The sequence below is a fragment of the Mus musculus genome, chromosome 14 (assembly GCF_000001635.26).
Source record: "Mus musculus strain C57BL/6J chromosome 14, GRCm38.p6 C57BL/6J".
Classification (NCBI taxonomy): domain Eukaryota; kingdom Metazoa; phylum Chordata; class Mammalia; order Rodentia; family Muridae; genus Mus; species Mus musculus.
The window spans coordinates 75,745,168-75,768,628 of record NC_000080.6 but is presented as its reverse complement, the minus strand read 5'-3'; the positions used below and the strand labels follow the sequence as shown (position 1 = coordinate 75,768,628).

The following is a 23,461-nucleotide window of genomic DNA, read 5'->3' as shown; positions in this document are numbered from 1 at the left end:
ATACCTGTATGTGTACAAACTGTATGTTTGTAAGCACCATGGACTTTATAAACAAATAAGGTCATGTTTGCATTGTATTACTTTTTAAAAAGTGACAACACAACCCAAATACATTTTCACTTCAGCTCTTACACCTTAGTCATTTTTGATTACTGTTTGTGTATGTGCCTGCAGAGGTCAGAGGGGTGTTAGAGCCCAGAGCCAGAGCTCCAGGCACTTGTGAGCCTTTAGGAAATCTAACTTGTATTCTGTAAGAACAATACACCCTCTTAAGTGCTCAGACACCTTGCCCGTCCTTAATTTTTGCTGTTGTTGTTGTTTTTTTTGTTTGTTTTAGTAATTGCAGCTTATCACATTTGTATGAACATATCATAGATCATTTAATCTGTGTGACTTGGTCTGGACAGGGACACTTAGCCTAGTGTGGCAAGTGTGCTGATTCTCACCACTAGGGGGAGCGCTATTCACAACTCTGTATGCCGCAAGCACAAGTAAACCTTTGTGCGAATAGAACAACTTCCCAAACAAAGAGTGACCAATTCAGTGTGTGAGGAATGCCGCGCTGGGAAAACCTCTGAGCTGATTGGTGCTGATAAAATAAAACCCGCAGCAAAGTTAAACTCAGTGGAGTTGAGTGTGAACAGAAGGAAAGTTCAGGAGCAGGAGCGCTCGCTCATGATGAGAATGGTAGAGAGCAGCACCCACAGTGTGCAGGAGTGTTTATGGCCAGAGACATGGGAACGGCGGCAGACATAGCATCTCCCTGAGGTTCAGCGTAGGACTTCCCAGCTCTCACGGGAGTGAAAGCGTAACCATTCCATTTTATGTTTTATATAACTCAGCAAGTCATAGGAATTACGTTACGGTTATTTATGTTCACAGGCAAATATAGGCTAACTATAACTCAGTTTAGCAACGGTACTCAGTGTAGCCTATGGTAGTCTAGTGAGACTGAAAGTCTAGGACAGTGTTTTGCAACCTGAGGGTTGAACGACCTGGGGTTGCCTAAGACCATCAGAAAATATAGGTATTTACACTCTGATTCATAACAGAAGCAAAATTGCAGTTATGAGGTTGCAATGAAAGTAATGTTATGGTTGGGGGTCTTCACAACATGAGGAACTGTATTAAAGAGCCGCAGCATTAGGAAGGTGGAGAACCACTGCTCTGTAGAACCCAAGACCATGGATGGGTGTGCAGTGAGGCGGTCTTATGTTTTATTTATTCTTAGGCCTATTTTTTTTTACATGTATGAGTGTTTTACCTGTGTGAGAGTATGCATATATGTATGTATATATGTATGTATATTCACTGTGTACATGCCTGGTACGTGCAGAGAACAGGGCATCAGAACCACTGGAACTGGAGTGTGCTGGGTTCTAAACCCAGGTCCTGTGTAAGAACTAGTGCTTTTAACTACTGAGCTACTTCCAGCCCCAAGGACCTCATTCTTGGTGCAGTTTGTGTAGCTTCTCCATATTTGTTTTGAAGGAATTCTGAGAGGAAGCTGTCTCATCTCCCTCCTTTGTAGCTGTAGCTGAGTGGTAGCTCACTTCTTGTCTTTTCCAATCCTGTGTTCTCCAACAGCTCGAGCTTCACCTGTGGCCTGGTGGGGGCCTTGGCCTCAAACCCAGTTGATGTTGTGAGAACCCGCATGATGAATCAGAGAGCCCTTCGAGATGGCAGATGTGCGGGCTATAAGGGTACCTTGGATTGCCTATTGCAGGTAAGTGTCTCTGCTGGATTGTCGTGCACACACACACATACACACACACACACACACACACACACGCACACAGGCACACATACACACACACACACACACACACACGCACACATACACACACACATACACACACGCACACACATGCACACACATACACACACTGAAGTCACTATTACGTTATGATAAGTATTAAAACTAAGATGAGTGAGCCCATAGAAGACAGAGTCTCTCAGTAGTGCAGCCCTGACTGTCATGAAATTCTGTCTCCCAGGTGACCGTAAACTCACAGAGATCCACCTGCCTTTGCTGAGATTAAAGGCCTGTGCCTGGCAGGACATACATAGCATTTTGCCACACTAGGATTGGAAGTCCAAGATTTACATGACATCTTATAAATGGAAGTTCATTTTCCACACACACCTCCCCAGCTAGGAAGGATGCTAAACTAGTAACATTTTCCGGGTTATATGACATCTTATAAGTGGAAGTTCATTTTCCACACACACTTCCCCAGCTAGGAAGGATGCTAAACTAGTAACATTTTCCGGGTTATATGACATCTTATAAGTGGAAGTTCATTTTCCACACACACCTCCCCAGCTAGGAAGGATGCTAAACTAGTAACATTTTCCGGGTTATATGACATCTTATAAGTGGAAGTTCATTTTCCACACACACCTCCCCAGCTAGGAAGGATGCTAAACTAGTAACATTTTCCGGGTTATATGACATCTTATAAGTGGAAGTTCATTTTCCACACACACCTCCCCAGCTAGGAAGGATGCTAAACTAGTAACATTTTCCGGGTTATATGACATCTTATAAGTGGAAGTTCATTTTCCACACACACTTCCCCAGCTAGGAAGGATGCTAAACTAGTAACATTTTCCGGGTTATATGACATCTTATAAGTGGAAGTTCATTTTCCACACACACCTCCCCAGCTAGGAAGGATGCTAAACTAGTAACATTTTCCGGGTTATGTGACATCTTATAAGTGGAAGTTCATTTTCCACACACACTTCCCCAGCTAGGAAGGATGCTAAACTAGTAACATTTTCCGGGTTATATGACATCTTATAAGTGGAAGTTCATTTTCCACACACACCTCCCCAGCTAGGAAGGATGCTAAACTAGTAACATTTTCCGGGGTCGTGAAACTGTTCCTTTTCCAAAGTGGACCTTTTTCCTCTTAGTCAAACTGGAACAAATATTCCCCTCCAGATGTGCCTCACAGGAGTAAATGAGCCCTACCACAGTTCCCACTGTAGAGAACTGTTTGGGGCAGAGGGAGGTGTTCTGCTGCCCCCTGGGTTGCCAGTGGCCAAGGCTTCGGGGTGCTTTGCAGGTCTCGGCACGATGCTGACGCTTCTTAGTCTCCAGGATTGCTTCACATTTTCAGAATTACATTTTCATTTTTTTGCTTTGGGGCTAGGGGTGGTAAGGGCAGTGGTTGTTCGTATGTACATATGGTCCCTTGGCATGATTGTTAGAGGTCAGAGGTCAAGTGGGAGGAGTCAGTTCTCTCCTTCCGTTATATGGATTCGGATGATCAAACTCAGGTTGGCATGTTTGACAGCAGGTGGCTTTGCCTGCTAAGCCTTCCACCAGCCTTTCCCTTCTTTATTGGAGGCAGGATCTTAATATACTTAACTGGCCCTTAACTTGGTGGGTAGCCGAGTGTGACCATGAACTTGTGGTCCTCCTGTCTCTACCTCCCAAGGGGTGAGATTATAGGCATGTGCCACCACACTGGGTTTTATGTGGTGCCAGGGAGTGAGCCAGCTTATTACCTGCTGGGCAAGGACTGGACCCCCTGAGCTCCATCCCCACTCCTCTGATATTGCTTTAATGAGGCAGACAGGAGACTTGGGAGGCAGAGGTGCTATGAATGCTATCTTCATCAAAATTGCTTACTTATTTCTGGCTTGTTTAGCAGCCCAGATGGCATGGAAGCTAATGGCCTGTTCTTAGAACTAAGTAATATTTAAGTCTGATTTCTTATCCATTGAGTTCCTGCTTGCCTGCTTTGGGAGGGGTTCATCTTCTCTGTGTGCAGTGGTTGTCATGCAGAAGTCTTTAAGGAACAAAGAGACAGAAAAGGTCTTTAGTCAGTCCTTCTAAAAAGGGTTATATTTTGTTTTTGAGTAAGCACGTAAAATGTATTCATTTCTCTCTGTTCTTTGATTAAAGCTGAAAATATTCAGCAGTTCTCTGTAATATTGAGCGTTTGAGTAGAATTAATGACCGAGAAGAGCTCAGCCTTCTGCATGGCCCCTGATGGTTTTCTTTTAAAAGATTTTATTGATTTGTTATATATACATATATAAATATGATGGGTACACTGTTGCTGTCTTCAGACACACCAGACAGAAAAGGGCATCAAATGCCATTACAGATGGTTGTGAGCAACCACGTAGTTGCTGGGAATTGAACTCGGGACCACTGGAAGAGCAGTCAGTGCTCTTAACCGCTGAGCTATCTCACCAGGCCCCCTGATGGTTTTCATTGGAAGGATATTGTAGTCTGTAAATGGCATCATCATCCAAAGCTCGTTGAGTCCACTCAAGCACTTGATTTCGCTCCATCCTCTGCCTCTAGATTGGACTAGGTCTTAGGAAATTTCGCAGACCAGTGGCTGCACTTCCCCTTCTGAGTCCCCTGCCTCCAGCAGCCAGGAGATAGTTCCATTAGGAACTGCAGTCCTCCTGGGCTGAACACTAACTTGACAGGCACCACACACGGGCTGGTTATATATTCATCACACTACCAACCTTAGGCACTGTGGGCTGTGGGTGGCAGGGTGGGTGGTAGGTGGTGGGTGGTGGCCCGAGCAGCACTGTGGGGACACTCCTTGCCACAGCTGAGGGCAGTTGGAAAGACCACTGTGGCAATTTGGGGTTTCCCCAGGCTCAGCAGAGACAACCCGTGGGAGTCAGTTCTATCTTCTACCATTTAGGTCTTAGGGGAAACATCCTCAACTTTTGGATTTAATTTTAATTAAAAAGTATATCAATTTGACACATTGTTAATGCATTTGACATAACTGGAAAATGGGGCTTGTCTCAGGGTTTCTCCTGCTCTGACCAAAACATCATGACCAAAAAGCAAGTTGGGGAGGAAAGGGTTTATTTGGTATACACTTTCAGATCATAGTCCATTGTTGGAGGAAGTCAGAACAGGAACTCAAGTAGGCAGGAACCTGGAGGCAGGAGCTGATGCAGAGGCCATGGAGGGGTGCTGCTTATTGGTGTGTTCCCCTTGGCTTGCTCAGCCTGCTTTATAAAACCCAGGACCACCAGCCCAGGGATGGCACCTCTCACAGTGGGCTAGGACCTCCCCCACTGCTCACTAATTGAGAAAATGCCTTAGATCTCGTGGAGGCATTTCCTCAGCTGAGGCTCCTTCCACTCTGATGACTAGTTTGTGTCAAAGTTGACACATGAAACCGGACAGTACAGAACTTAATGCTGTTTTGTCTTCTTTTTAATAGACATGGAAGAATGAAGGGTTTTTTGCTCTATATAAAGGATTTTGGCCAAATTGGTTGCGCCTTGGTCCTTGGAATATCATTGTATCCTTTTCTGTTGTGGTCGATCTAAAAACTGCTATCATTAGATAATGTAGCTAGTTTTTAACTAGAAGTTACAGTGTAGAAGGAAGTTCTTGTTCTTCTGAGTTCCTCAGATCATAAGAAGTAGCCACTCCATCTCTAGGCCCTGTGAGGTCTCCTCATTCAACACCGAGGCTCTTCGTTCAATGGTGTCTCTATTGAAAGGTATCGATTCTCATTAGAATCTGCTCTAGGAGTTCAGGGTATTTGTGATTTCAGAGTGATGCGGTTGAGGTATCTCGTGGCGTCCTGGGGAAGGATGTGGATCCGTCAGTGTGCAAGCATGCTTACTGTGGGGTGCTGACTGAACATGGGCACAGCATACCCCAGAAGTGTTTGATTGGCATCCAGGTGGCAGGCAAAGCGGGGTGGATGTCTTTCCTGGAGAGCCAAGGTGAAGGGGTTTGCAGGTCTCAGGTCTGATCTCTCTATTCTGAATTGACCTTGGGCAACAGCTAGGGAGACAGCCTGAGACTCTCAGCATGGAACTAAAGGGGACTTAGCAAGCTGCCTGCAGGTATTTGCTAGTAGATAAGCTAAGTTGTCTGTTGGGGTTGGGAACATTACATTCTCTTGGCAGCCTTAACCCGCAACTGTAGTTCTTTTTGACTTACGAACAACTGAAGAAACTGGACTTGTGACCACAAGTCGTCGTTCTGACAAACCGACTTCCGCGACGGTAGCCCCTCCTGTGCTTCTGGCTGCCTCTTACTGCACAGCTCATCATGGCTTCTGGGATGGGAGCAATGGATGGAGACCAGGTTCCTCAGATTGCCATGCGTTGGTCCTGGATGCTTTCATCTGTGTTCAGAGCCTAGAGCATAGGAACACCCACTCACCGGTGGTTACCATCGAAGTGCCCTTGACATCCTAGATAACTGATGTACATAACAGATCGTCCTTGCTGTAGAAAACCTGCAAGGAAATGAGAACCGCCTGCTGCTTTCTTCCTGGAGAGTAGCCTCGCTGCCTCTGGTCTTCTGGCTGTGTACATCGCCCCTCTGAGGGGGCTCCTGAAGTGGGGGAGCACTGTTATCCCCCTACCATCGGGAGCTTTCGTTTCCTGTCAGTGAAGAGATTTTACATTGGGACAGTTGTAGGAAGTACGTCTCTAGCATACTGCACGGCTTCATGGTTCCTGCTTGGGCAGAATCTTTCACTTACAGTAAGACTCGACCTTTGTGAGGCAACACTAACCATTTGCCCTAAGATTTTTTTTTAGCAAAGTTTATTATTTCCATATATCAAATGGGGGTAATTATGCTTTGTGAAGTAGGGATTAAATGAAGGGAAAACTACAGAGGCGGCTGCGAGAAGGATGAGTGTGCGCACACCTGTCAGTAAACAGTTGGTCAACCGTAGGGACAGGACCAAACGCCTTTGTTAAATAAAGAATCCTGCAGGTGAAGGTTTTTTAGTCAGTTAGTGAACTGAAGAGGTGAGGCTCCAGAGTTTTAGCCTTTACTTTATCTTGAGGTGAGTTTGTTAAACAAACAAACAACAACAAAAAACCTTTATCTGAGTTTTTCCTAATTTCCTGGAAAATTAATTTCTACCTTCCTCTTTCATTTGTGTGATGACAGGGCTAAACCCTGGTGCATTCTGGGTATCTTCCCCACACTGAGCTGCACGATGGCCCACATCGATGGCCCGAGGGCCTGTTTATCTCCATTCTGATAAGAGCTGTATAGTCCTCTACCTAGTTTGTTTCTTCTGAGACAGTGTCTCTAAGCGCCAACAGCTTTCTAGAAGGGTGCCCAGTGCCTGCAGGTTGGCCCTGTGAAAACCTCATTAGCACTAAAGGAGGCTCGAAGCTGGAGCAATGGCCAGTGCACTCCCGGGGCCCCTTCCTCCTTGAGGCAGAAGCATGCAGGTTTTCTCTGAGGGTTGGGCGCTTTTTATTCCATACCTTTTCCATCTGGCTTTTGAAATTAATGGTTCCTTTGAAAAACAGTTTGCGAAGTAGAATTTTGTTTCTAAAAGTAAAAGCTAAGTTGAAGTCCTCACAGAGCTGGCCCAATGGTGGCTTAAAGACAATTCCCTCACATGCCATTAGATGGCAGTAGAGGATCTGAGCGACTGCTGGCCTGGCTCCTAGTATTATGAGTTAGAGACTTTTTTGTTTTTTATTCTGACCTGAACATTCCGTTGAAGTGTTAGAATCCAGAGTCTTTCTCTCTAGTTGAAAGGATTGGCTTTTTCAAACAACTTTTTAACATACAAAAAAAAAAAAAGAATCTTTTTTTTTAATTAAAATTCTTGTCTTTATCCTTTCTTCTTTCTCTCTTTTTTTTCTTCTTTTTCTTTTTTCTTTTTTTCTTTTTCATCTTTCTGTCTTTCTTTCTAATTTTTTCCCCCAATTTTCCAAGACAGGGTTTCTCTGTGTAATCCTGGCGCTCTCTCTCTCTCTCTCTCTCTCTCTCTCTGTAGACCATGCTGGCCTCCAGCCCAAAGATCTTCCTGCCTCTGCTTCCTGAACTCTGGAATTAAAAGCGCACACCACCACTAGTGGGCCAAAACAAACAAACAAAATTCAAAACAACAATAACAACAAAACTACTTTATTTTTTAAGTTTGAAGGTAATTTCTAAAGTACAAAAAGGTCCATTTTGAAGACCATGTAAAGAGTGGCTATCAGTATTATCAATTTATTCAAATTAGGTATATATCTATACCTGGATAAAAAGAAACCTACACTTCACTGTAAAACTTCATGTTTCAAGGCAAGCTTGCAGTATTTTACGACCAGGATAGTGTCAATTTATTAAGTGCCTTATAGGGCAGGGTCTTAACCTGCCTTCTCTCTGGAGTTAATGTGGTTGTTGATGTTTCTAACCCCGAGACAACTTGAAACACTTGGTGATGTGGGTGTGGCTGTAACACTTCACCACCTGTCAATTTCCTCAAGTATGGTGAAAACTACTTCACACTTTTGTAGCTAAGTGGAAGGCAGTTGTGTTTGTGTTGTTACTGATGCTCTGTGTAATGTTGCTAGTCTGTAATGTCAAAAATGGCTCCTGTGCTCCATATTTATTCGTGAGCTATGAAACTGTATGTATTATGTAAAGAGTACACATTTTCCATAAGCTTTTCTATTCCAGGCTCTTTATACATTGTTGGACTGTGTGGCATAAGCCTTGTTTCATTATTTAATAAACTGAAATAATATATGATAATATGGCTTACAGTCATTTTGGGTACATAGAGAGATTTAAACAGACCAAACGGGTCCTGAAGACTGGGGAGAAGCAGTATCTGTGAAAGCAGCCGTGGAAACTTTTCTCTGCATGGAGAAGTTACTGGGATCAACTCACTCTTTGCCTTGTCCTTAAGAGATGGCCCCTGCCCTCACCCCCATGTCATTTTGTGAAGTATTCAACATTCACAGGCCAATCACAGTCCCTCAGGCCTTCACCCCGTGCTAGGAGCGGCTAGAAGCAGGGTCTTGGATCGTTGGTCAGCTGGACCTGGCAGGGACATTTGTTTCACCAAACACAACAAAATTTAGTATGAACTTGGCTAGTTAACTTTTGGGTTACTTAAAGGATTGCCCAGATGTCCATCTTCTTAACGTTTGAGTGACATATAATGGTTTGTTAAATCCTGGGTAGAAGAGGGGAACTTTGCTTGTTAATAGATGTAATTCTCTTAGAGCCATTAGTTTCTCGGGGAAATTGAGTGAAGGCGACCATTCCTGTACTTCCCCTCCTTCTGCATCATCAGCATCCTTATTAGAATGAAGAACCTGTACCGACGCACCACGTCACTCGTGCCCATAGCTTATTACCTTAGGGTTCACTCTTGGTGTTGTGTGGTATACATATGTGTAAGGATATATGTATATCCACCTGTGTGCATGACCTGTGTATCCACCCGTGTGCATGACTCAGTCTTGTCTAGAGGCAAGGTAGACAGATGGGAAGAAACCCTTCAACCTCAGCTCTGGTTCACGTTTCCTGCCATCTGAGAGTCAAGAGAGTTCAGCACAACAGAGAAAACCACGCTTGTCTACGGAGAGTGCTTATTTCCCTAAGATGTTAAGCAATGAACTGTCCTCGATAAGGGCTAAACGGTTGTGGTCTGGAGTTTAATCAAATTAGTACTGCTTTGATCTCTAAACCCAAACTGTGTGTCCCAAAGCACTACTTTACACTTTTATTTACACCATATATATAAAATATACACCATTTATTTATTTTGTGTGTGTATGTGCTTGCATGAAACACGAAAGTTGCTTGGGTGCCGCAGCATCCGTGCGGAGGTCCGAGGACAGCTCGTGGAGGCCACTTGTCTTCTTCCACACTGTGGGCTCTGGGGATTGAGTTCATGTTGTCATCAGGCTTGGCGGCAATTTTATTCATTCTGCTTTGTTCTGAAATTCTTTTCCCTGAGGAAGCCACCCCTTCGGCTTCCTTTCCCTGTGTAGTTAAGGATCTGGCTTTACCTGAGTGGAGGTCTTTATTTAAGCAGCGGGAGCCCTCAGGCTACCAAGTGACAGTGGTTAGCTGTGCTTCTTCACCACTGCTGACAGCGTCTCTGGTCTAAGAGTGGGGGGTGAGCACTTTCTTCTCTCACCTAAGAGATGGGACGCCATGCCCTTACATGGGTAACTTCCTGTACAGGTGAGGGACACCAGCTGTCTGCTGGCAGCTCTCAAATGCCTCTCAACGGTGGAATTCTCGCTTGGATGGTGGCACCTGTCAGACACATTTGGTCTCATTACATTGTCAGCAGGGGGAAATTCGACATTGGCCAAGGATTTAGATGCTATGATGGAGGCACATGCCGGGATTCATTGTTGCACTGACTTCATGTGTCTTCTCTGCTTGCAGTCTGTGACCATAGAGAAGGTAAGAATAGCACCTTTGTCACAGGCGCCCCTGAGAACCACCTCTGTGGCTATGACAGCATGCAGTCCACCTGGTTACCCCTTTCACATTCGGACATTCTTTAGGAACCAGAGACTGGCTACTGCTTTATTTAATACCCACTACCCAATGCTTGAAGACTTCTACGAACTTAGGGGTGGTCACAGTCTGTGCCCCAACTTAGGCTCAGCCTTCTGTCCCCAATAAGCCAATTAAAAACCAAAACAGCTGAGGGGTGGGGGTGTTGCTCATGCCTTTAATCCCAGCACTCGGGAGGCAGAGGCAGGTGGATTTCTGAGTTGGAGGCTTGCCTGGTCTACAGGTCAAGTATTAGGACAGCCATGGCTACACAGAGAAACCTTTGCCTTCTAAAACAAACAACCCAACAAACAAACAGGCATATCAGATAGTTCAGTGAGTAAAGATGCCAAGCCTCTAATGCATTGGTTCTTAACCTGTGGGTCAAAACCCTTTGGGGATTGGATATCAGATATCCTGAATGTTTATATTACAATTTATAACAGTATCAAATTACAGCTATGAAGTAGCAGTGAGATAATTTTATGATTTTGGGGGGGGGTCATCACAACACGAGGAGTTGTATTAAAGGGTCAATGCATCAGGAAGGTTGAGAACCACTGATGTAGTGGCTCCCAGAAGCAGGCAAAAAGGTGGCCATTTTTCTTCCCCAGCTGGCCTAGCACAAGTTGATCTGTCCACCGTGAAGCTGATGGCAGCTGGATGCCATGAAGCCATCATTCTTCTGTGCCTGCCTCCACAAGTACACCCAGGACCAGGACAAGGACCAGGACCAGGGCATTGTGGGCTCCTGTGACGACAGAACTCTGTGACTATTGCACAGAAACCTTCTCCACTGACCCAGGTTTCTTAATTCAACAGCCATAGTGAACTTTCCTTACGGTCACTACATACAGGTCTTCTTTCACCTTGGTTGAGGTATAATTGAAGTATATTCAATGTGCATGTGTATCTCACAAGGGCTTTGATCAGTTGGGGTATATGTGTATCCTTGTGAGATTACTGCAACATCAGGTAACTTCTGTCACATCCCTTTACAACCCCGAGGATGGAACCCAGGATTTTGAACATCTTATTTCTCTTAATGCTTACAAAGCATGGGGCCTGGGATGGATTAAAACCATTCCAGCTTGCTGAGTTTGGTTCGTAGTGACTCGCTGACACTCCAAGGAAGAGGTGGAGACCACATGACTGTACAGAGCCATGGCCCGGCCCCCAGTTTTCTGGCTTATAAATCATTTGAGTCATTCCAACAGGAACTTCCTTACTGAGGCTCATGGTTTTGCCAACCGTGAGCTTGATAATATCAGACACGAATCCCCTCCAGTGGAGTGAACCTTAATCCAATAAGAAATAAGTTTGATTTCTGTGAACTCACCCTGACCAAAAGCAAGTTAGGAGAAGAAAGATGTGTTTTAGCTCACCCTTCCAGGTTACAGTTCATCACTGAAGAAAGTCAGGGCTGGAATTTAAGCAAGAACGAAAAGGCAGGAGCCCTGGAGAAACCCTGTTTGCTGGCTTGCTCATAGACCCAAGCCTAGCTAGCATTCTTATATATCCCAGATCCACATGCCACCTCATGGTGCTGAGCGCAGTAGGCTGGGCTCTCCTCTGTTCAGGGCTGGGGAAGAGTGCTCTGAGCTCGGCTGAGTAACTCAGAGAGTAGCTTGGCGTGCTCTTTAGAAGCTGATTATTCCTGGTATTAGTTATAGCAGTGGAAGGGTAACACCGTATTACCACAAAGGTGACTTGAAGAAAGAGAAGAGGATAGAGGGGAGATGGGATGGGGTGGAGTCTGCCAATTCGGCCAATAGGTTACTAATGCTGTTTCATTTTTCTTAACTATATTACAATCATTTTTTGTTGTTGTTGTTTTTTTAGAGACAGGGTTTCTCTGTATAGCCCTGGCTGTCCTGGAACTCACTTTGTAGACCAGGCTGGCCTCGAACTCAGAAATCCGCCTACCTCTGCCTCCCAGGTGTTGGGATCAAAGGCATGTGCCACCACGCCCAGCCCCTTCTTTGGCTTTTTAAGACAGAATTTCTTTGTGTAACCCTGACTGTCTTGGAACTTACTTTGTAGACTAGGCTGGCCTTGAACTCAAGAGATCCACCTACTTTTGCCTCCTGAGTGCTGGAATTAAAGGCATGTCCCTAGCTAGAACCATATTTTCTATACCATAAGATTATTAATTCTTATTTTGAGATACATTTTTTTTTTTTTGGACAGCAGTCTCTTTTTTGTGGTCTGCACTGGCCTCTAATTCTCCTACCTCAGCCTCCAAGTTGTAGAAATCCCTTTGTCTCAGCCTCCCTGCTGATGTTATTGCAAACATGAGCTGCCATACTCAGCTCTCTTGAGATAAAGTTAGACTTCAGCAAGGCTCCAGAGATTGTATTGTTCAGGTGTGTCTTTCATCCAGCTTTCCTACTATTGTCTTATCTAGCCATGTACAATCAAAGCTGGCACAACACCACCAATGCCTAAATTACAAACTTTATTAAGATTCTATATTTTATTCTATAGTCTCATCACAATTATCCTTTCTTCTGTTCCAGGAATCAGTCCAAGATACCACATTGCAATGAGAAGTCATTATTCAGTAGTCTCCACTATGTAAGAGCTCCTTGGTCACTCCTTGCTCTTTAGTAGTTTGATACTCTTTTAAACATTGGCTTTTGGGGGCTGGAGAGATGGCTCAGAGGTTAAGAGCACTGACTGCTCTTGCAGAGGTCCTGAGTTCATTCCCAGCAACCACACAGTGGGTCATAACCATCTGTAATGGGATCTGATGCCTTCTTCTAGTGTACCTCAAGACAGCTACAGTATACTCACATACATAAAATAAATAAATCTTAAAAAAAAACATTGGCTTTTTATTTTAAAAATTTATTTATGTGTGTGTTTGCATGTGCCACATGTATGTTAGTACCCAGAGAGGCCAGAAGAGGAGGTTGGATCTCCTGGAACTGAAGTTTCAGGTGGTAATGTGCTGCATATTGTGGGGGCTGGGAACTGAACTGGAGTCTTCTGAAAGATCAGCAAGTTCCCTTAGCCCCGAGCCATCTCTCTACCCTGACCTTTTTGAAGAATGTTGTTCAGTGTTTTGTGATTTTCTTCATTTTTCTACATTTTTCCTTTTTAATTCTTGGTAAGGAAGAAGGTTGTCTCTTTTTCACCTTTTTGCCCAATTTTTTTTTATATTCGTATATACTCAATTTATATACTTACAAAGTATATTTATTCAATTATTTAGGTTTGATCTAATATAATTTGTTTAGGTGTTCAAATGTGTATCATGATTTAAATGGCAGAATAATTTTTGCAGTTTCATGTTTGGATAGACAGTTATTGATCCAGTTCTTCAATGTTGGACATTTAGGTCCCCCCCCCCCCCAGTTTTTTGATATTATTAATGAGGCCTGATATGTTTGTCTTTGAATTTGTGTTTCCACAAACTAGTTTTCTAACAGGGAAGTTGTAAGTTTGAAAACTTGGTGCTCTTGGTTGCTATGTCAACATGGAAAGCATCCATAACCCATCTGACAGGAGAGAAGATCTTTGGAGTTCATTAATTCTCCTAATCCGTTGGATGACTTACAACTTGTTAAAAAGAAAACCAAAAACAAATCTGAAGAACACATTATCATAAAGTTATTGATGTTGAAGAAGCTTCCGGTAGGGGCAAGCTTATTTCCGCCCATTCTTGTCTCCTACCCTCTGGCTTGAGGTACACCTCAACCGGAACTGTTTGGCCTCCGTCGAAAGCCACGTCTGTTTTGGCCTCGGTCCCGCCCCCACGCCGGGGAAGCGTTTCCGGGGTCAGGGCGCTCGGGCCCGCCCCGCCGCGGCTGCGGCGCTGGAAGTCCCGGTCCTCCCGGAAGTTCCCGGCTCTGCCTGTCGGGCTCCGGTTCTGCGCCGCGGAGGGGCCCAGGGCTGCGGAGATGGCGGAGGCGGCGCTGCTGCTGCCGCCCGAGGCGGCGGCCGAGCGGGACGCCCGCGAGAAGCTGTCTCTCTGGGATGGGAGACCCGACTCGATGGCGCCGCTGACAGACAGGCAGACGGACTCGGTGCTGGAGCTCAAGGCGGCCGTGGAGAACCTGCCGGTGCCCGCCGAGGTGAGGCGAGGGCGTGGGCTGCGCCCGGCCTCCTGCCCCGTGCGGGGATCTGGCCGGTCCTCTGAGCCACCGTGGCGGGTTCGGCGGGAGGGGCCCGTGTGTGCCCTGCTGTCAGCAGCCTCACTCTGCCCGCGACCCAGGGTGGCCCTGCCAGGGTGCGTGGCCGTCCACGCGAGGGCGTAGCCCTCCCCCAGCGGCGTGGGACGGTTGGCCCGAGCCTTGCTCCGGGCTTCTTGCTCCTGGTGTCCCCGTGTCAGAGTAGCCCTGCCTCCCAGGAGCCTGTCCAGCTAGTCTGTGTTAACTGCATCCTGGAGGCATCAGGCTTGCTTCTTTCCCGGGGGAACAGGGACACTTAGAGGGGATCAGAACTGGCCCCGAGAAACAATTTCATTTATCACACCCCAAGCTGTGAACTCCTGGTTTTGGGTTATGGAAGATAAGATTTATTAAACCTACAGCAAAGCAATAAATTAAAAAGTTATTTTTACAAGTTGACTCGGTTATTAAGTAGCGCTTTGGGTTTTAGCGTCAACGTTTTCCCAGTTACCAGTGGGACAGTATGCATGTTACTGTTGGTGTGATTCAGTGCAGTTATACTGGTCAGAGTACTTTTATTTTTTGGATTGTTTATGTGTTTCACACGCTCTTCTAGTTTCGAGGCCGAATTTTGGGTTATTTTATTATCAGTGGTGGTTAGTTTTGATGTTGGAAACCATTTCTGTACGATTCGTAATCCTGTCCAAATGCAGATTGAATTTGGCTTCTTCACCTCTGCCCTCACACTTTAGAGGTGTGACTAGACGCGTTCTCTGCACCTTTGTGTGCTGTGCCGTAAAAATACGTGTTCTTAGGTGTGTTTCTCTGCCCACCTCCAGGATGCCATACAGGAAATAGACCTAAGTAAACGAGGGAGCAAGTGGAAAGTTCTTTGATCTGGCTATGTTTTATGTTCTGGATTATAAGTGGGTGTGGTGTGGTGTGGGGTGTGTGTGTGTGTGTGTGTGTGTGTGTGTGTTTTGCTGGGGACTAGACTGAGGATTTTGCCATTGCTGGGTAAGTGCCATACTAGAGATTTACAGAAACAGGCTTATGTGTGTTCCCAGTCTGTTTATAATTTTTGTGCCCCATTATCGAAGCTGGTGTCACGTTTATTGAGTATGGAGAGGGTTGAAAGTAAAAGGCATCTTACTGGTTTACACGGTCCTTCCGTATTGATGCAGTTGTACTTACCATCAGTTCACGCTGTCATTTAATGTGCATTGCCATATGTCTACACTGGGGTAGGAATTAGGGATAGAGACGTAAATAGGAAGTAAAGTAGGGTGGGTGGCAGGGCCAGAATAGTTGAGGCTGAAGAAAAGTAAGGGCAGGCCTAAAAGTGAAGAGAAGGCCTAAGCCTTGTAAAGAAGGTGACAGACAGCCTAGCAAGAGAGCTGACATGGAGACGTGAAGCCGGCCTGGGAAAGGCTGGGCCCATCATGTTGTAGCTGGAAGAAAAAGCAGAGCAAGGTCCTGGGGAGAGGATGTCCTTAAGGCCAGGAATGTGGGGAGGTCTCAGAACTAGCAGGAAGGAGCCTGTATACACCAGCTTTCGGGATCTCAGAGGCACATGTCCTCATCGCTCTCCTTTCCTGGTACTGAAGTGATCTCTGTCTGATGGGATGACCTCGGACTCCATTCATCCCCGTTCCATGCTTTTAACATTATGGTTGAGAAAAGTGTGCATCAGGTTTAATTTATCTAACTAGCATGCTTCCATAGACTTCTCTGTAGTGCTTCATGTTTTCATAAGATACATTATTTCATAATCTGTTGGAACTGGGATGCTTTAGTGATCTAGATGTGTTCAGCCTCAGCAAAAGGTCAGCGAACATCATAAAGATGTCTTTAGAAGGCAGCTTTCTCACTTCTAAGAAAAAAAGCACTCTTGGGGTGGGGAGATGGCTCTGTGGTTAAAAGCACCCACTGCTCTTGCAGAGGATCCACGTTCAGTTCCTAGCACTTTCCTGGTAGCTTACAATAGACCTGTAACTCCAGTTCTCTCCTTGACCTCTGGGCACTAGACATGAATGTGGTGCAAATACATACATGCAGGCAAAACATTCATATATAAAATGGGTAAGTCTAATAAAAAACTCCTTATCTTGAAAAGTTGCTTTTTTTTTTTAAAAAAGGAGTTATGTATATTGTATTAAATAAAATAATTTACAGTAGACTGGTTTCTTGTAGTCGAGGCAAATTTTTTATAGCAGCAAGGATTTTTTTTTTCTGCTAAGTAGTTCTTGTTGAAGTGCTAAAATTTACTTTGAAATCTATCTGTAATTTATGCCATAACTTTTTTCCTGTAGGTCTGTGACCTACAAGATGATAATTAACTTCTGTATGCTTCCATTTTCTTGGTTATGAAATGAAGGCTTATCTCCTGGGGAGTTGTGAAGAGTAAAGGCCCTCTTGTGCATAAATGGCCCATGGCACGCTTCTTGCCAAGATTGCATTATTCATGAGATCTCTTTCAAACAATGAATGTTTTAAAAGAACAGATTAGAATCTTGAGCTAGTATAGGTGTCACTAAGACTGAAGATAAGAAGAAAAGTCTTGGTGCCTTGGAAGGTTCTGAGTGAGACTCCAGCCTCAAGGATATGTTCTATCTAATCAGAGAAAGTGCTGTCAGTTCAATTGAGGCAAGTATTGATCAGATTGATTCTAAACATCACTTTCTCCAGTTCAGGATTTTCCAAAAAAGAAGGCTTCTGAGAAGAAGGGACATTTGTCTTTTCCTGGACAGGTTAAGGCTGGGGAGGTAGTGCTATGTGGTTTATTGTAATTGCTACTTAGTATGCAATTATTGTTTACTGTAATTGCTACTTAGTATGCATGTCCGCTGGTGTAAGCTGTAACATGTCAACCAAATGTGTGCTCATGTCTGTGTGGTGCTGTGTCTGCTCTGTCCTGAAGCTCATGTCTGTGCGATGGTGTGTCTGCTCTGTCCTGAAGCCAGGCGCTGCACTGAGGGAGGCTCTGATTGGGCTATCTGTTCAAAATGAGAAGTCACAAGTGCCACACCCGCTTGACTGGCCACTCCAGTTCAGCTATTTTGTGAAAAGAACTTAGTGGGACATAGCTACCCAAAGGAGTAATTTTCTCTTATGCTGTTAAAAGCCAGTTGTTTTGTTCTTTAAGGTACTATGTCTTTAAGGTGGTTGTATTATAATTTCTCTCCTACTTAGTTTGAGAGAAAATGATTTCTTTAGTAAAAGAGACCAGGGACCCCCTGCTTCTGATATTTAAAGTTTGGTTTGTTTTTTTTTTAAAAGATTTTATTTTTATTTATTTTTAATTCTTTTCCATTTTGTTTTTCAAGATAAGGTTTCTCTGTCTATTTCTGGCTGACCTGGAACATGGAAATCTGCCTGCCTTTGCCTCCTGAATGCTGGGTTGTGTTCCACCTGCCCAGCTGTAGATTTTATTTTTAATTGTATGTATGTATGTGTGTGTCTGTGTGTATGTGTTGGTGCATGAGACAAATGCCAACAGAGGCCAGCAGAGCGTGTTAGAGTCCCTGGAGTCCCTTGAGCCCGAGTTACAGGTGTCTGAACCAGCTTGGATGGGTGCTGGGAATTGAAGTGGCATTCTTAACTGCTGAGCCATTTCTCCAGCCCCATAATTAAAGATCTTATGATTGAAAATTAATTAATATCTGTGCTTGAAGTAATCAGATTGAATGTTCTTGCATAAATATGATCTTACCTGGTCATATTTATTTGTGATTAGATTATAGAATGAGTCTGGAACATCTTGAGCAGTTTTTCATGGTTTTAGTTTTCTCTGGTAAAGTAACTTAGAAAATAACTTATTTTTGGTCTTGGCTTTGTTTACAGTAAACTGAGCACATGTCATTTGAAATGGTAGATATTAATGTATGGTACATTTAAAAAAATAAATGTAAAGACTTAACAACAAAACAAGATCTAAATATTATGAATTTCGATAGTCTAAAATAGTTGGGAGTTTTGTGTTGTCAGTCCAGCCTCAGTCTTAGGTAGGTCCTTTGCCCTGGGCCCTGGAGGTGGGCCTTTGCCGTTGAGTCTGTCTCATCATTGGTGGCAGGAGTCTGATGTTCTGGGTCCTGTATGTGGGTTTTTGTTTGTTTGTTTGTTTGTTTTTTGTTTTTCCCTGTTGTCCAGGATGGAAGCTTTCTTCTTTTCCCTTTTTCCAGCTATGATGGGATGCTGTATTCCATGACTGACAGAATTTGGTAACCACTCCCGATCCCTCAAGGTGTTTGTTCACTGGGGAGAAGGGTCTGGGTGGGGCTTTGTGCCCCGCTTTTCCACATAGTAGCGACCACTCATCTTCCAGGTCCGAACAAGGAGGTAACCTTGTTGCTTTCTCAGACTAGTGGAGGGCCTGTGAGTGGGTGCGGGGTGTGAATTCTTCCTAAGTCAGTGGCTTCCAGATGCTTCCATTGCCTTGCAGACTGCAGTGCTTGGTAACAGCAGTAACAGTGTCCTTTTTAGCCATTTGCTTGTCCTCCTACCGGGGCGTCAGTTACTCCACCATCCCTGGAAGTGTCCATCTGTCCCTGGCTTGATTTATTTTATGTGAATGAGTGCTTTGCCTGCATGTATGTATCTGTTCCATGTTTGTGCCCACAGAGGCCAGAAAAGGGTATCAGATCACCTGGAACTGGAATTATGACTGGCTGTGTGCTGCCTTGTACAGGAAATCGAAGCCGGATCCTCTGCGAAGAACAAGTGCTTGTAACCCCTAAGCCATCTCTTCAACCTTTCCCCTGGGGTTTAATTTGAATGGTTATCCTGCAGTCTGAGCTATGATCGTATTTAAGAATCCTTAGGCTTGCTGGCAGAATGGCTCAGTGAGTAAAAAAGTCTCTGTGGTTAAGCTGATTGGACCTGAGTTTATCTGTGGGATCCACCTGGTGGAAGGAGAGAACTGACTTCTTAAGTTGTCCTGTGACATGCATGGGAGGTCACACAGAGATGATAAGTAAATGTAATGAAAGAATTCAAAAGAATACTCATGCCTTTGTAAATTGCATGTTGGTGTGCAAGCAGCATGCTTTTTGGTGCCTTTATTCTGGTGTGGACCTGCATGCGTGCTGGGATGTTTGTTACTGACGGTACTGACATGGTACTGCAAAGGCAGCTTAGTGACCATTCTGATCTCAAGACACAGTGTAGATTCAGACCAGTGCACTCAGTCTGTTGTTGCTCCTAAGTAGAAGTAACAAAGCGCTATGGTCGCTATTAAGAGAAATAATGAAAAGTACTTCTAATGTCAGTAGCTCAACTTGGTTGAGTATTTACTATGTGGCAGGCTGTATGTTAAGTGTTCTACATGCTGTGTTGTCTTGGGGTATGTGTGCGACATCCTTTCTCTGTGGAGACAGCTCCTTGTTGGTCAATGGGGGTGGCTCGGTGGCTCCGGGAAGGTGCAGGGGCAGGTGTTGTTTATCTCCATTATAGTTCTGTCTTCAGAATCCCCAATGACAGCACACAGCTGCTGATGCCACTTCAGACTCAAGATAGAGTTCATGGAGTTTAAGAACTTTAATTTTTGCTGGGCCACAGTACTTTTCTATCAGGGCTCATGCTACTTTTTGGCAAGAGTTTATGTGCATTGTGATGCCCCGAGAAGACATTTGCATTTCTCTAGGAGCCTCCTGGATATTGAGTCTGACTCATTTGTGTACCTTCCTGGTCATGTTTGCTATTGGCTGTTGTTTGCTAACATTTGAACTAGCCAGTGCTTTCTTCTTTGCTCTTCACAGTAGTCTTGGTATGGGCACTGGATCTTTATGTGATAAGAGAAGAAATCGAGGAGTAGAATCATTCATTTCTCCAATGCCACCAGCTTATGCATCAGCAAGAGGCTTTAAACCAGTCTTTACTGTAGTGTGTTATGTGAGTACAGGCCCATGTGAACACAGACGTAACCTCCCCATATTAAAGATGTGCTTCTAGGTTAGTAGTGGGTATTTGTGCATCTGGCTTACTTGAGCTTTAAAGAAGCCATGTCTTCAGATGGAATGTCTGTATTCAGAGATGAAAACAGTTTTCTAAGGCTGTGAGTCATGTCTTAGTTGGAAGACTTTAAATGTCATGAGCTTAAAACTAGAATTGATCCTAATTGTAGGCCCTGTTGCTTACCCTGCCATCTGCTTCCAGTTTCTTTTAGGTCTAAAGCCACCTTGTCTGGTATGGAACTTCAGGTAAATTCATACCAGAGTCGAAGTGTTGTTAGTAGTGGGGAGTGAGACTGCTGTATTGGTGTTCCAGGGAAGCCTCATTCCTGGGGTTCGAAACTTGGAGATTCTTCTAGTCTCTTCTCTGTTGTTGGAGGTGAGGTATACATGGATGGGGTGGTAGGAAGAGGCAGTTTGTTGGTTAATGATTGTGACTTGTTAATTCTGTTGGTTGGGCAGGCCTTTGTGTTAGATCCTGCAGAGAACACACTACTTGGCAACGGCACACAGGTTTTCTTTTTTTCTATGGTAGTTTAGAGAGGTTCAAGTGAGAAAATGTGTGTGGTTCTACATAGATTCACCCCCACTGTTAGGAAGCTGACTCAACAATAAGACCTTGCTACTGAGGGACACTGGCATCCTCTTTACATCTTGAGAGCAACATCTATCCTGGAGAGGCCTAGTAGAGAATGTTTGTATTGTTTGACATTTTCTTTCTTTCTTTCTTTCTTTCTTTCTTTCTTTCTTTCTTTCTTTCTTCCTTCCTTCCTTCCTTCCTTTCTTTCTTTCTTTCTTTCTTTCTTTTTTGTTTGTTTACAAGACAGGGTTTTTCTGTGTAACCTTGGCTGTCTTGGAACTTGTTCTGTAGACCAAGTAAGCAGGCCTGCCTTGAACTCACAGATATCTGCCTGCCTCTGCCTCCTGTGTTCTGGGTTTAAAGTGCTACCACTGCCTGGCAAGATTTTCTGATTTCAGAAAATTTTAAGGAAATACTCTGTTCTTTTTCAAAACAAGATAGAAACAATTGCATTAACTTAAGAGAGTTGAAGTTAAATATCTTGTGGCTTTCTTTCTCAAGCTCCCAATTGAAGATGTATGCAGCTTAGCATCCCAGTCGCTGCCCATTGAGCTGACTGCTGTAGTGCCTGACTCTACAGAAGACATCCTGTTAAAGGGCTTCACTTCCTTAGGAATGGAAGAAGAAAGGATTGAGACTGCGCAGCAGGTAAAAAGTACCATCTCTTCTGGGGAGATTGAATTATTCTAGGCGTCTCAAGACAAGCTAAAGCAAGAGGCGTAACTCGCTTGCACCGGGGCTACATGTATCCTAGGGTATCTATGAACATAGCTTAACACCTGCAGATGACAACATGATAGCACATGTCAAAGGTTAGACACCCTGAAGGGCACTAGCATCACGTCTTTGTAGAACAGTCTTGGTTTAGTGTTAGTTTTGAGAGTGTTTTTTTTAAGTGACCTTATCACTTACCTTAGTTTGGGTTTTATTTCTGTGAAGGGACACCATGACCATGGCAACCCTTGTAAAGGGAAACATTTAATTGGGGCTGGCTTACAGTTTCAGATGTTTGGTCTGTCATTGTCATAGCAGGAAGCATGGAGCACACAGCAGACATGGTGCTGGAGAAGGAGCTGACAGTTCTACATCTGGATCGGCAGGCAGTAGGACGAGAGATATGCTGGGCTGGGCTTGGCTTGAGGGTCTGAAACTACAGAACCCACCCCCATTGATACACTTTTTTCTAACAAAGCCACACCTACTACATCAAGGCCACACATCCTAATAATGCCACTCCCTGGTGACCAAGCATTCAAATCTACGTGTCTTTGAAGACCATTCTTATTCAGACCACGACATTGCCCAATTGTATTGGCAATGCAGATAAAAAATATAAGATAATAGAATAATCTCATAGGGCTGGAGAGATGCTTAATTGTTAAGAGCACTGGCTGCTCTTGCAGGGAATCCAGGTTTGATTCCTAGCATCCACAGCGGGTTGCTCACAGGATCTGATGCCCCCTTCTCATATTTGCAGGTATAAGACACACACACAGGCAAAACACTCATACTAATTTTAAAAAAATTTAAAAAGATAATAAATTCTATAAAAATATGTACCTCTAGATACGCATACATACCTCCTTCTCTACTTGTTTTAAAATCTAAATTTTTCTTTAGATAAAAGTTTATAATTATTTTACAGTAATTTAGCATGCAATTTTGGTGTTTCCTTACTGCTAATTGCAAATTTAAGTGTGTAGTAGTTTCTATAGATATTTTCCTGTTTATTCTTTCTGACCTGTTAAGACAGTAGAGCTCTCTATGCCTATACCACCCTGAACACACTGGATCTCTTCTGATTTTGGGAGCTATGCAGGGTTGGTCATGGTCAGTAGTTGAAGGGGAGAGTTAGAGCTGGCTGAGACAGGAGGATCACCCGTTTGAGGCCAGCCTGATGATATAGCAAGTTCAAGGGCATCCTGGGCTACATAGCGATGCTCTGTCTTTAAAACCAAAACAAAGACGAAAAAAAGTGTTAAAGTGGAGGCATTTCCAAATGAAACGTAAAGCAGATATACTGAATTATATGCATTTTAAGTCAAGAGAGGCAGTGAAGCAAAGCAAAGGAGAGCTCCTGTTGGAGAGTTAGTCCAACTTATACCTGCTCCTGTTGTAGTTAGGCCTAACTATATCTGCTCCTGCTGTATAGTTAGACCTACCTATATCTGCTCCTGCTGGAGTTAGGCTGACTTGCGTCTGAAAGTCAGCTCCATTTCTTAGCATCATTGTAAGTTTTAGCAAATTATTTACCTTTTTGGGTCTTTAGTTTCTGAGTCTATAAGCTAGATGATTATATACCTATCTCCCATGGTTTTAAGAGAATTAAATAACACATGCAAATATAGTGTGTAGCCAGCACACAGTGAGTGCTTAGAAACTGTTAGCCAAGGTAGGTGAAAAGCCTGTACCTTCTGGCACTGACTCCCGCTCTGAGAATGGTGAAGGTGCACCTGAACGATGTTGTGAATGTCACTGGACATTTGAAGCCATCCTGTTTCCCCTTCCATATCATCTTAGTGCGTGTAAACTA

The 23,461-nt window shown here is 44.1% G+C and overlaps 2 protein-coding genes across 6 annotated transcripts in view; both read left to right on the top strand.

The window, feature by feature from the left end:
• Nucleotides 1-11,095, top strand: part of Slc25a30 (solute carrier family 25, member 30) — a 29,504-nt gene extending 18,409 nt beyond the window's left edge. The window contains exons 8-10 of one of the 3 annotated variants that reach the window (NM_026232.3): nt 1,588-1,726; nt 5,220-5,300; nt 5,939-6,630. In NM_026232.3, the coding sequence (NP_080508.1) occupies nt 1,588-1,726; nt 5,220-5,300; nt 5,939-5,980 (262 nt within the window). In that variant the 3' untranslated portion in view covers nt 5,981-6,630. Of the gene's footprint in view, nt 1-1,587; nt 4,057-5,219; nt 5,301-5,938; nt 6,631-10,899 lie in introns of those variants that run through there. The other 2 variants (XM_006519456.4, XM_006519455.4) reach the window with 2 other exon arrangements.
• Nucleotides 11,096-13,990: 2,895 nt separating this feature from the next.
• The window catches only part of Cog3 (component of oligomeric golgi complex 3), a 52,288-nt gene continuing 42,817 nt past the window's right edge, over nt 13,991-23,461 (top strand). Inside the window, exons 1-2 of one of the 3 annotated variants that reach the window (XM_006519148.4) lie at nt 13,991-14,364; nt 21,430-21,576. In XM_006519148.4, coding sequence (XP_006519211.1) covers nt 14,191-14,364; nt 21,430-21,576 — 321 coding nt within the window. In that variant the 5' untranslated portion in view covers nt 13,991-14,190. The remainder of the gene's footprint in view (nt 14,365-21,429; nt 21,577-23,461) is intronic. The other 2 variants (XM_011245092.2, NM_177381.3) reach the window with 2 other exon arrangements.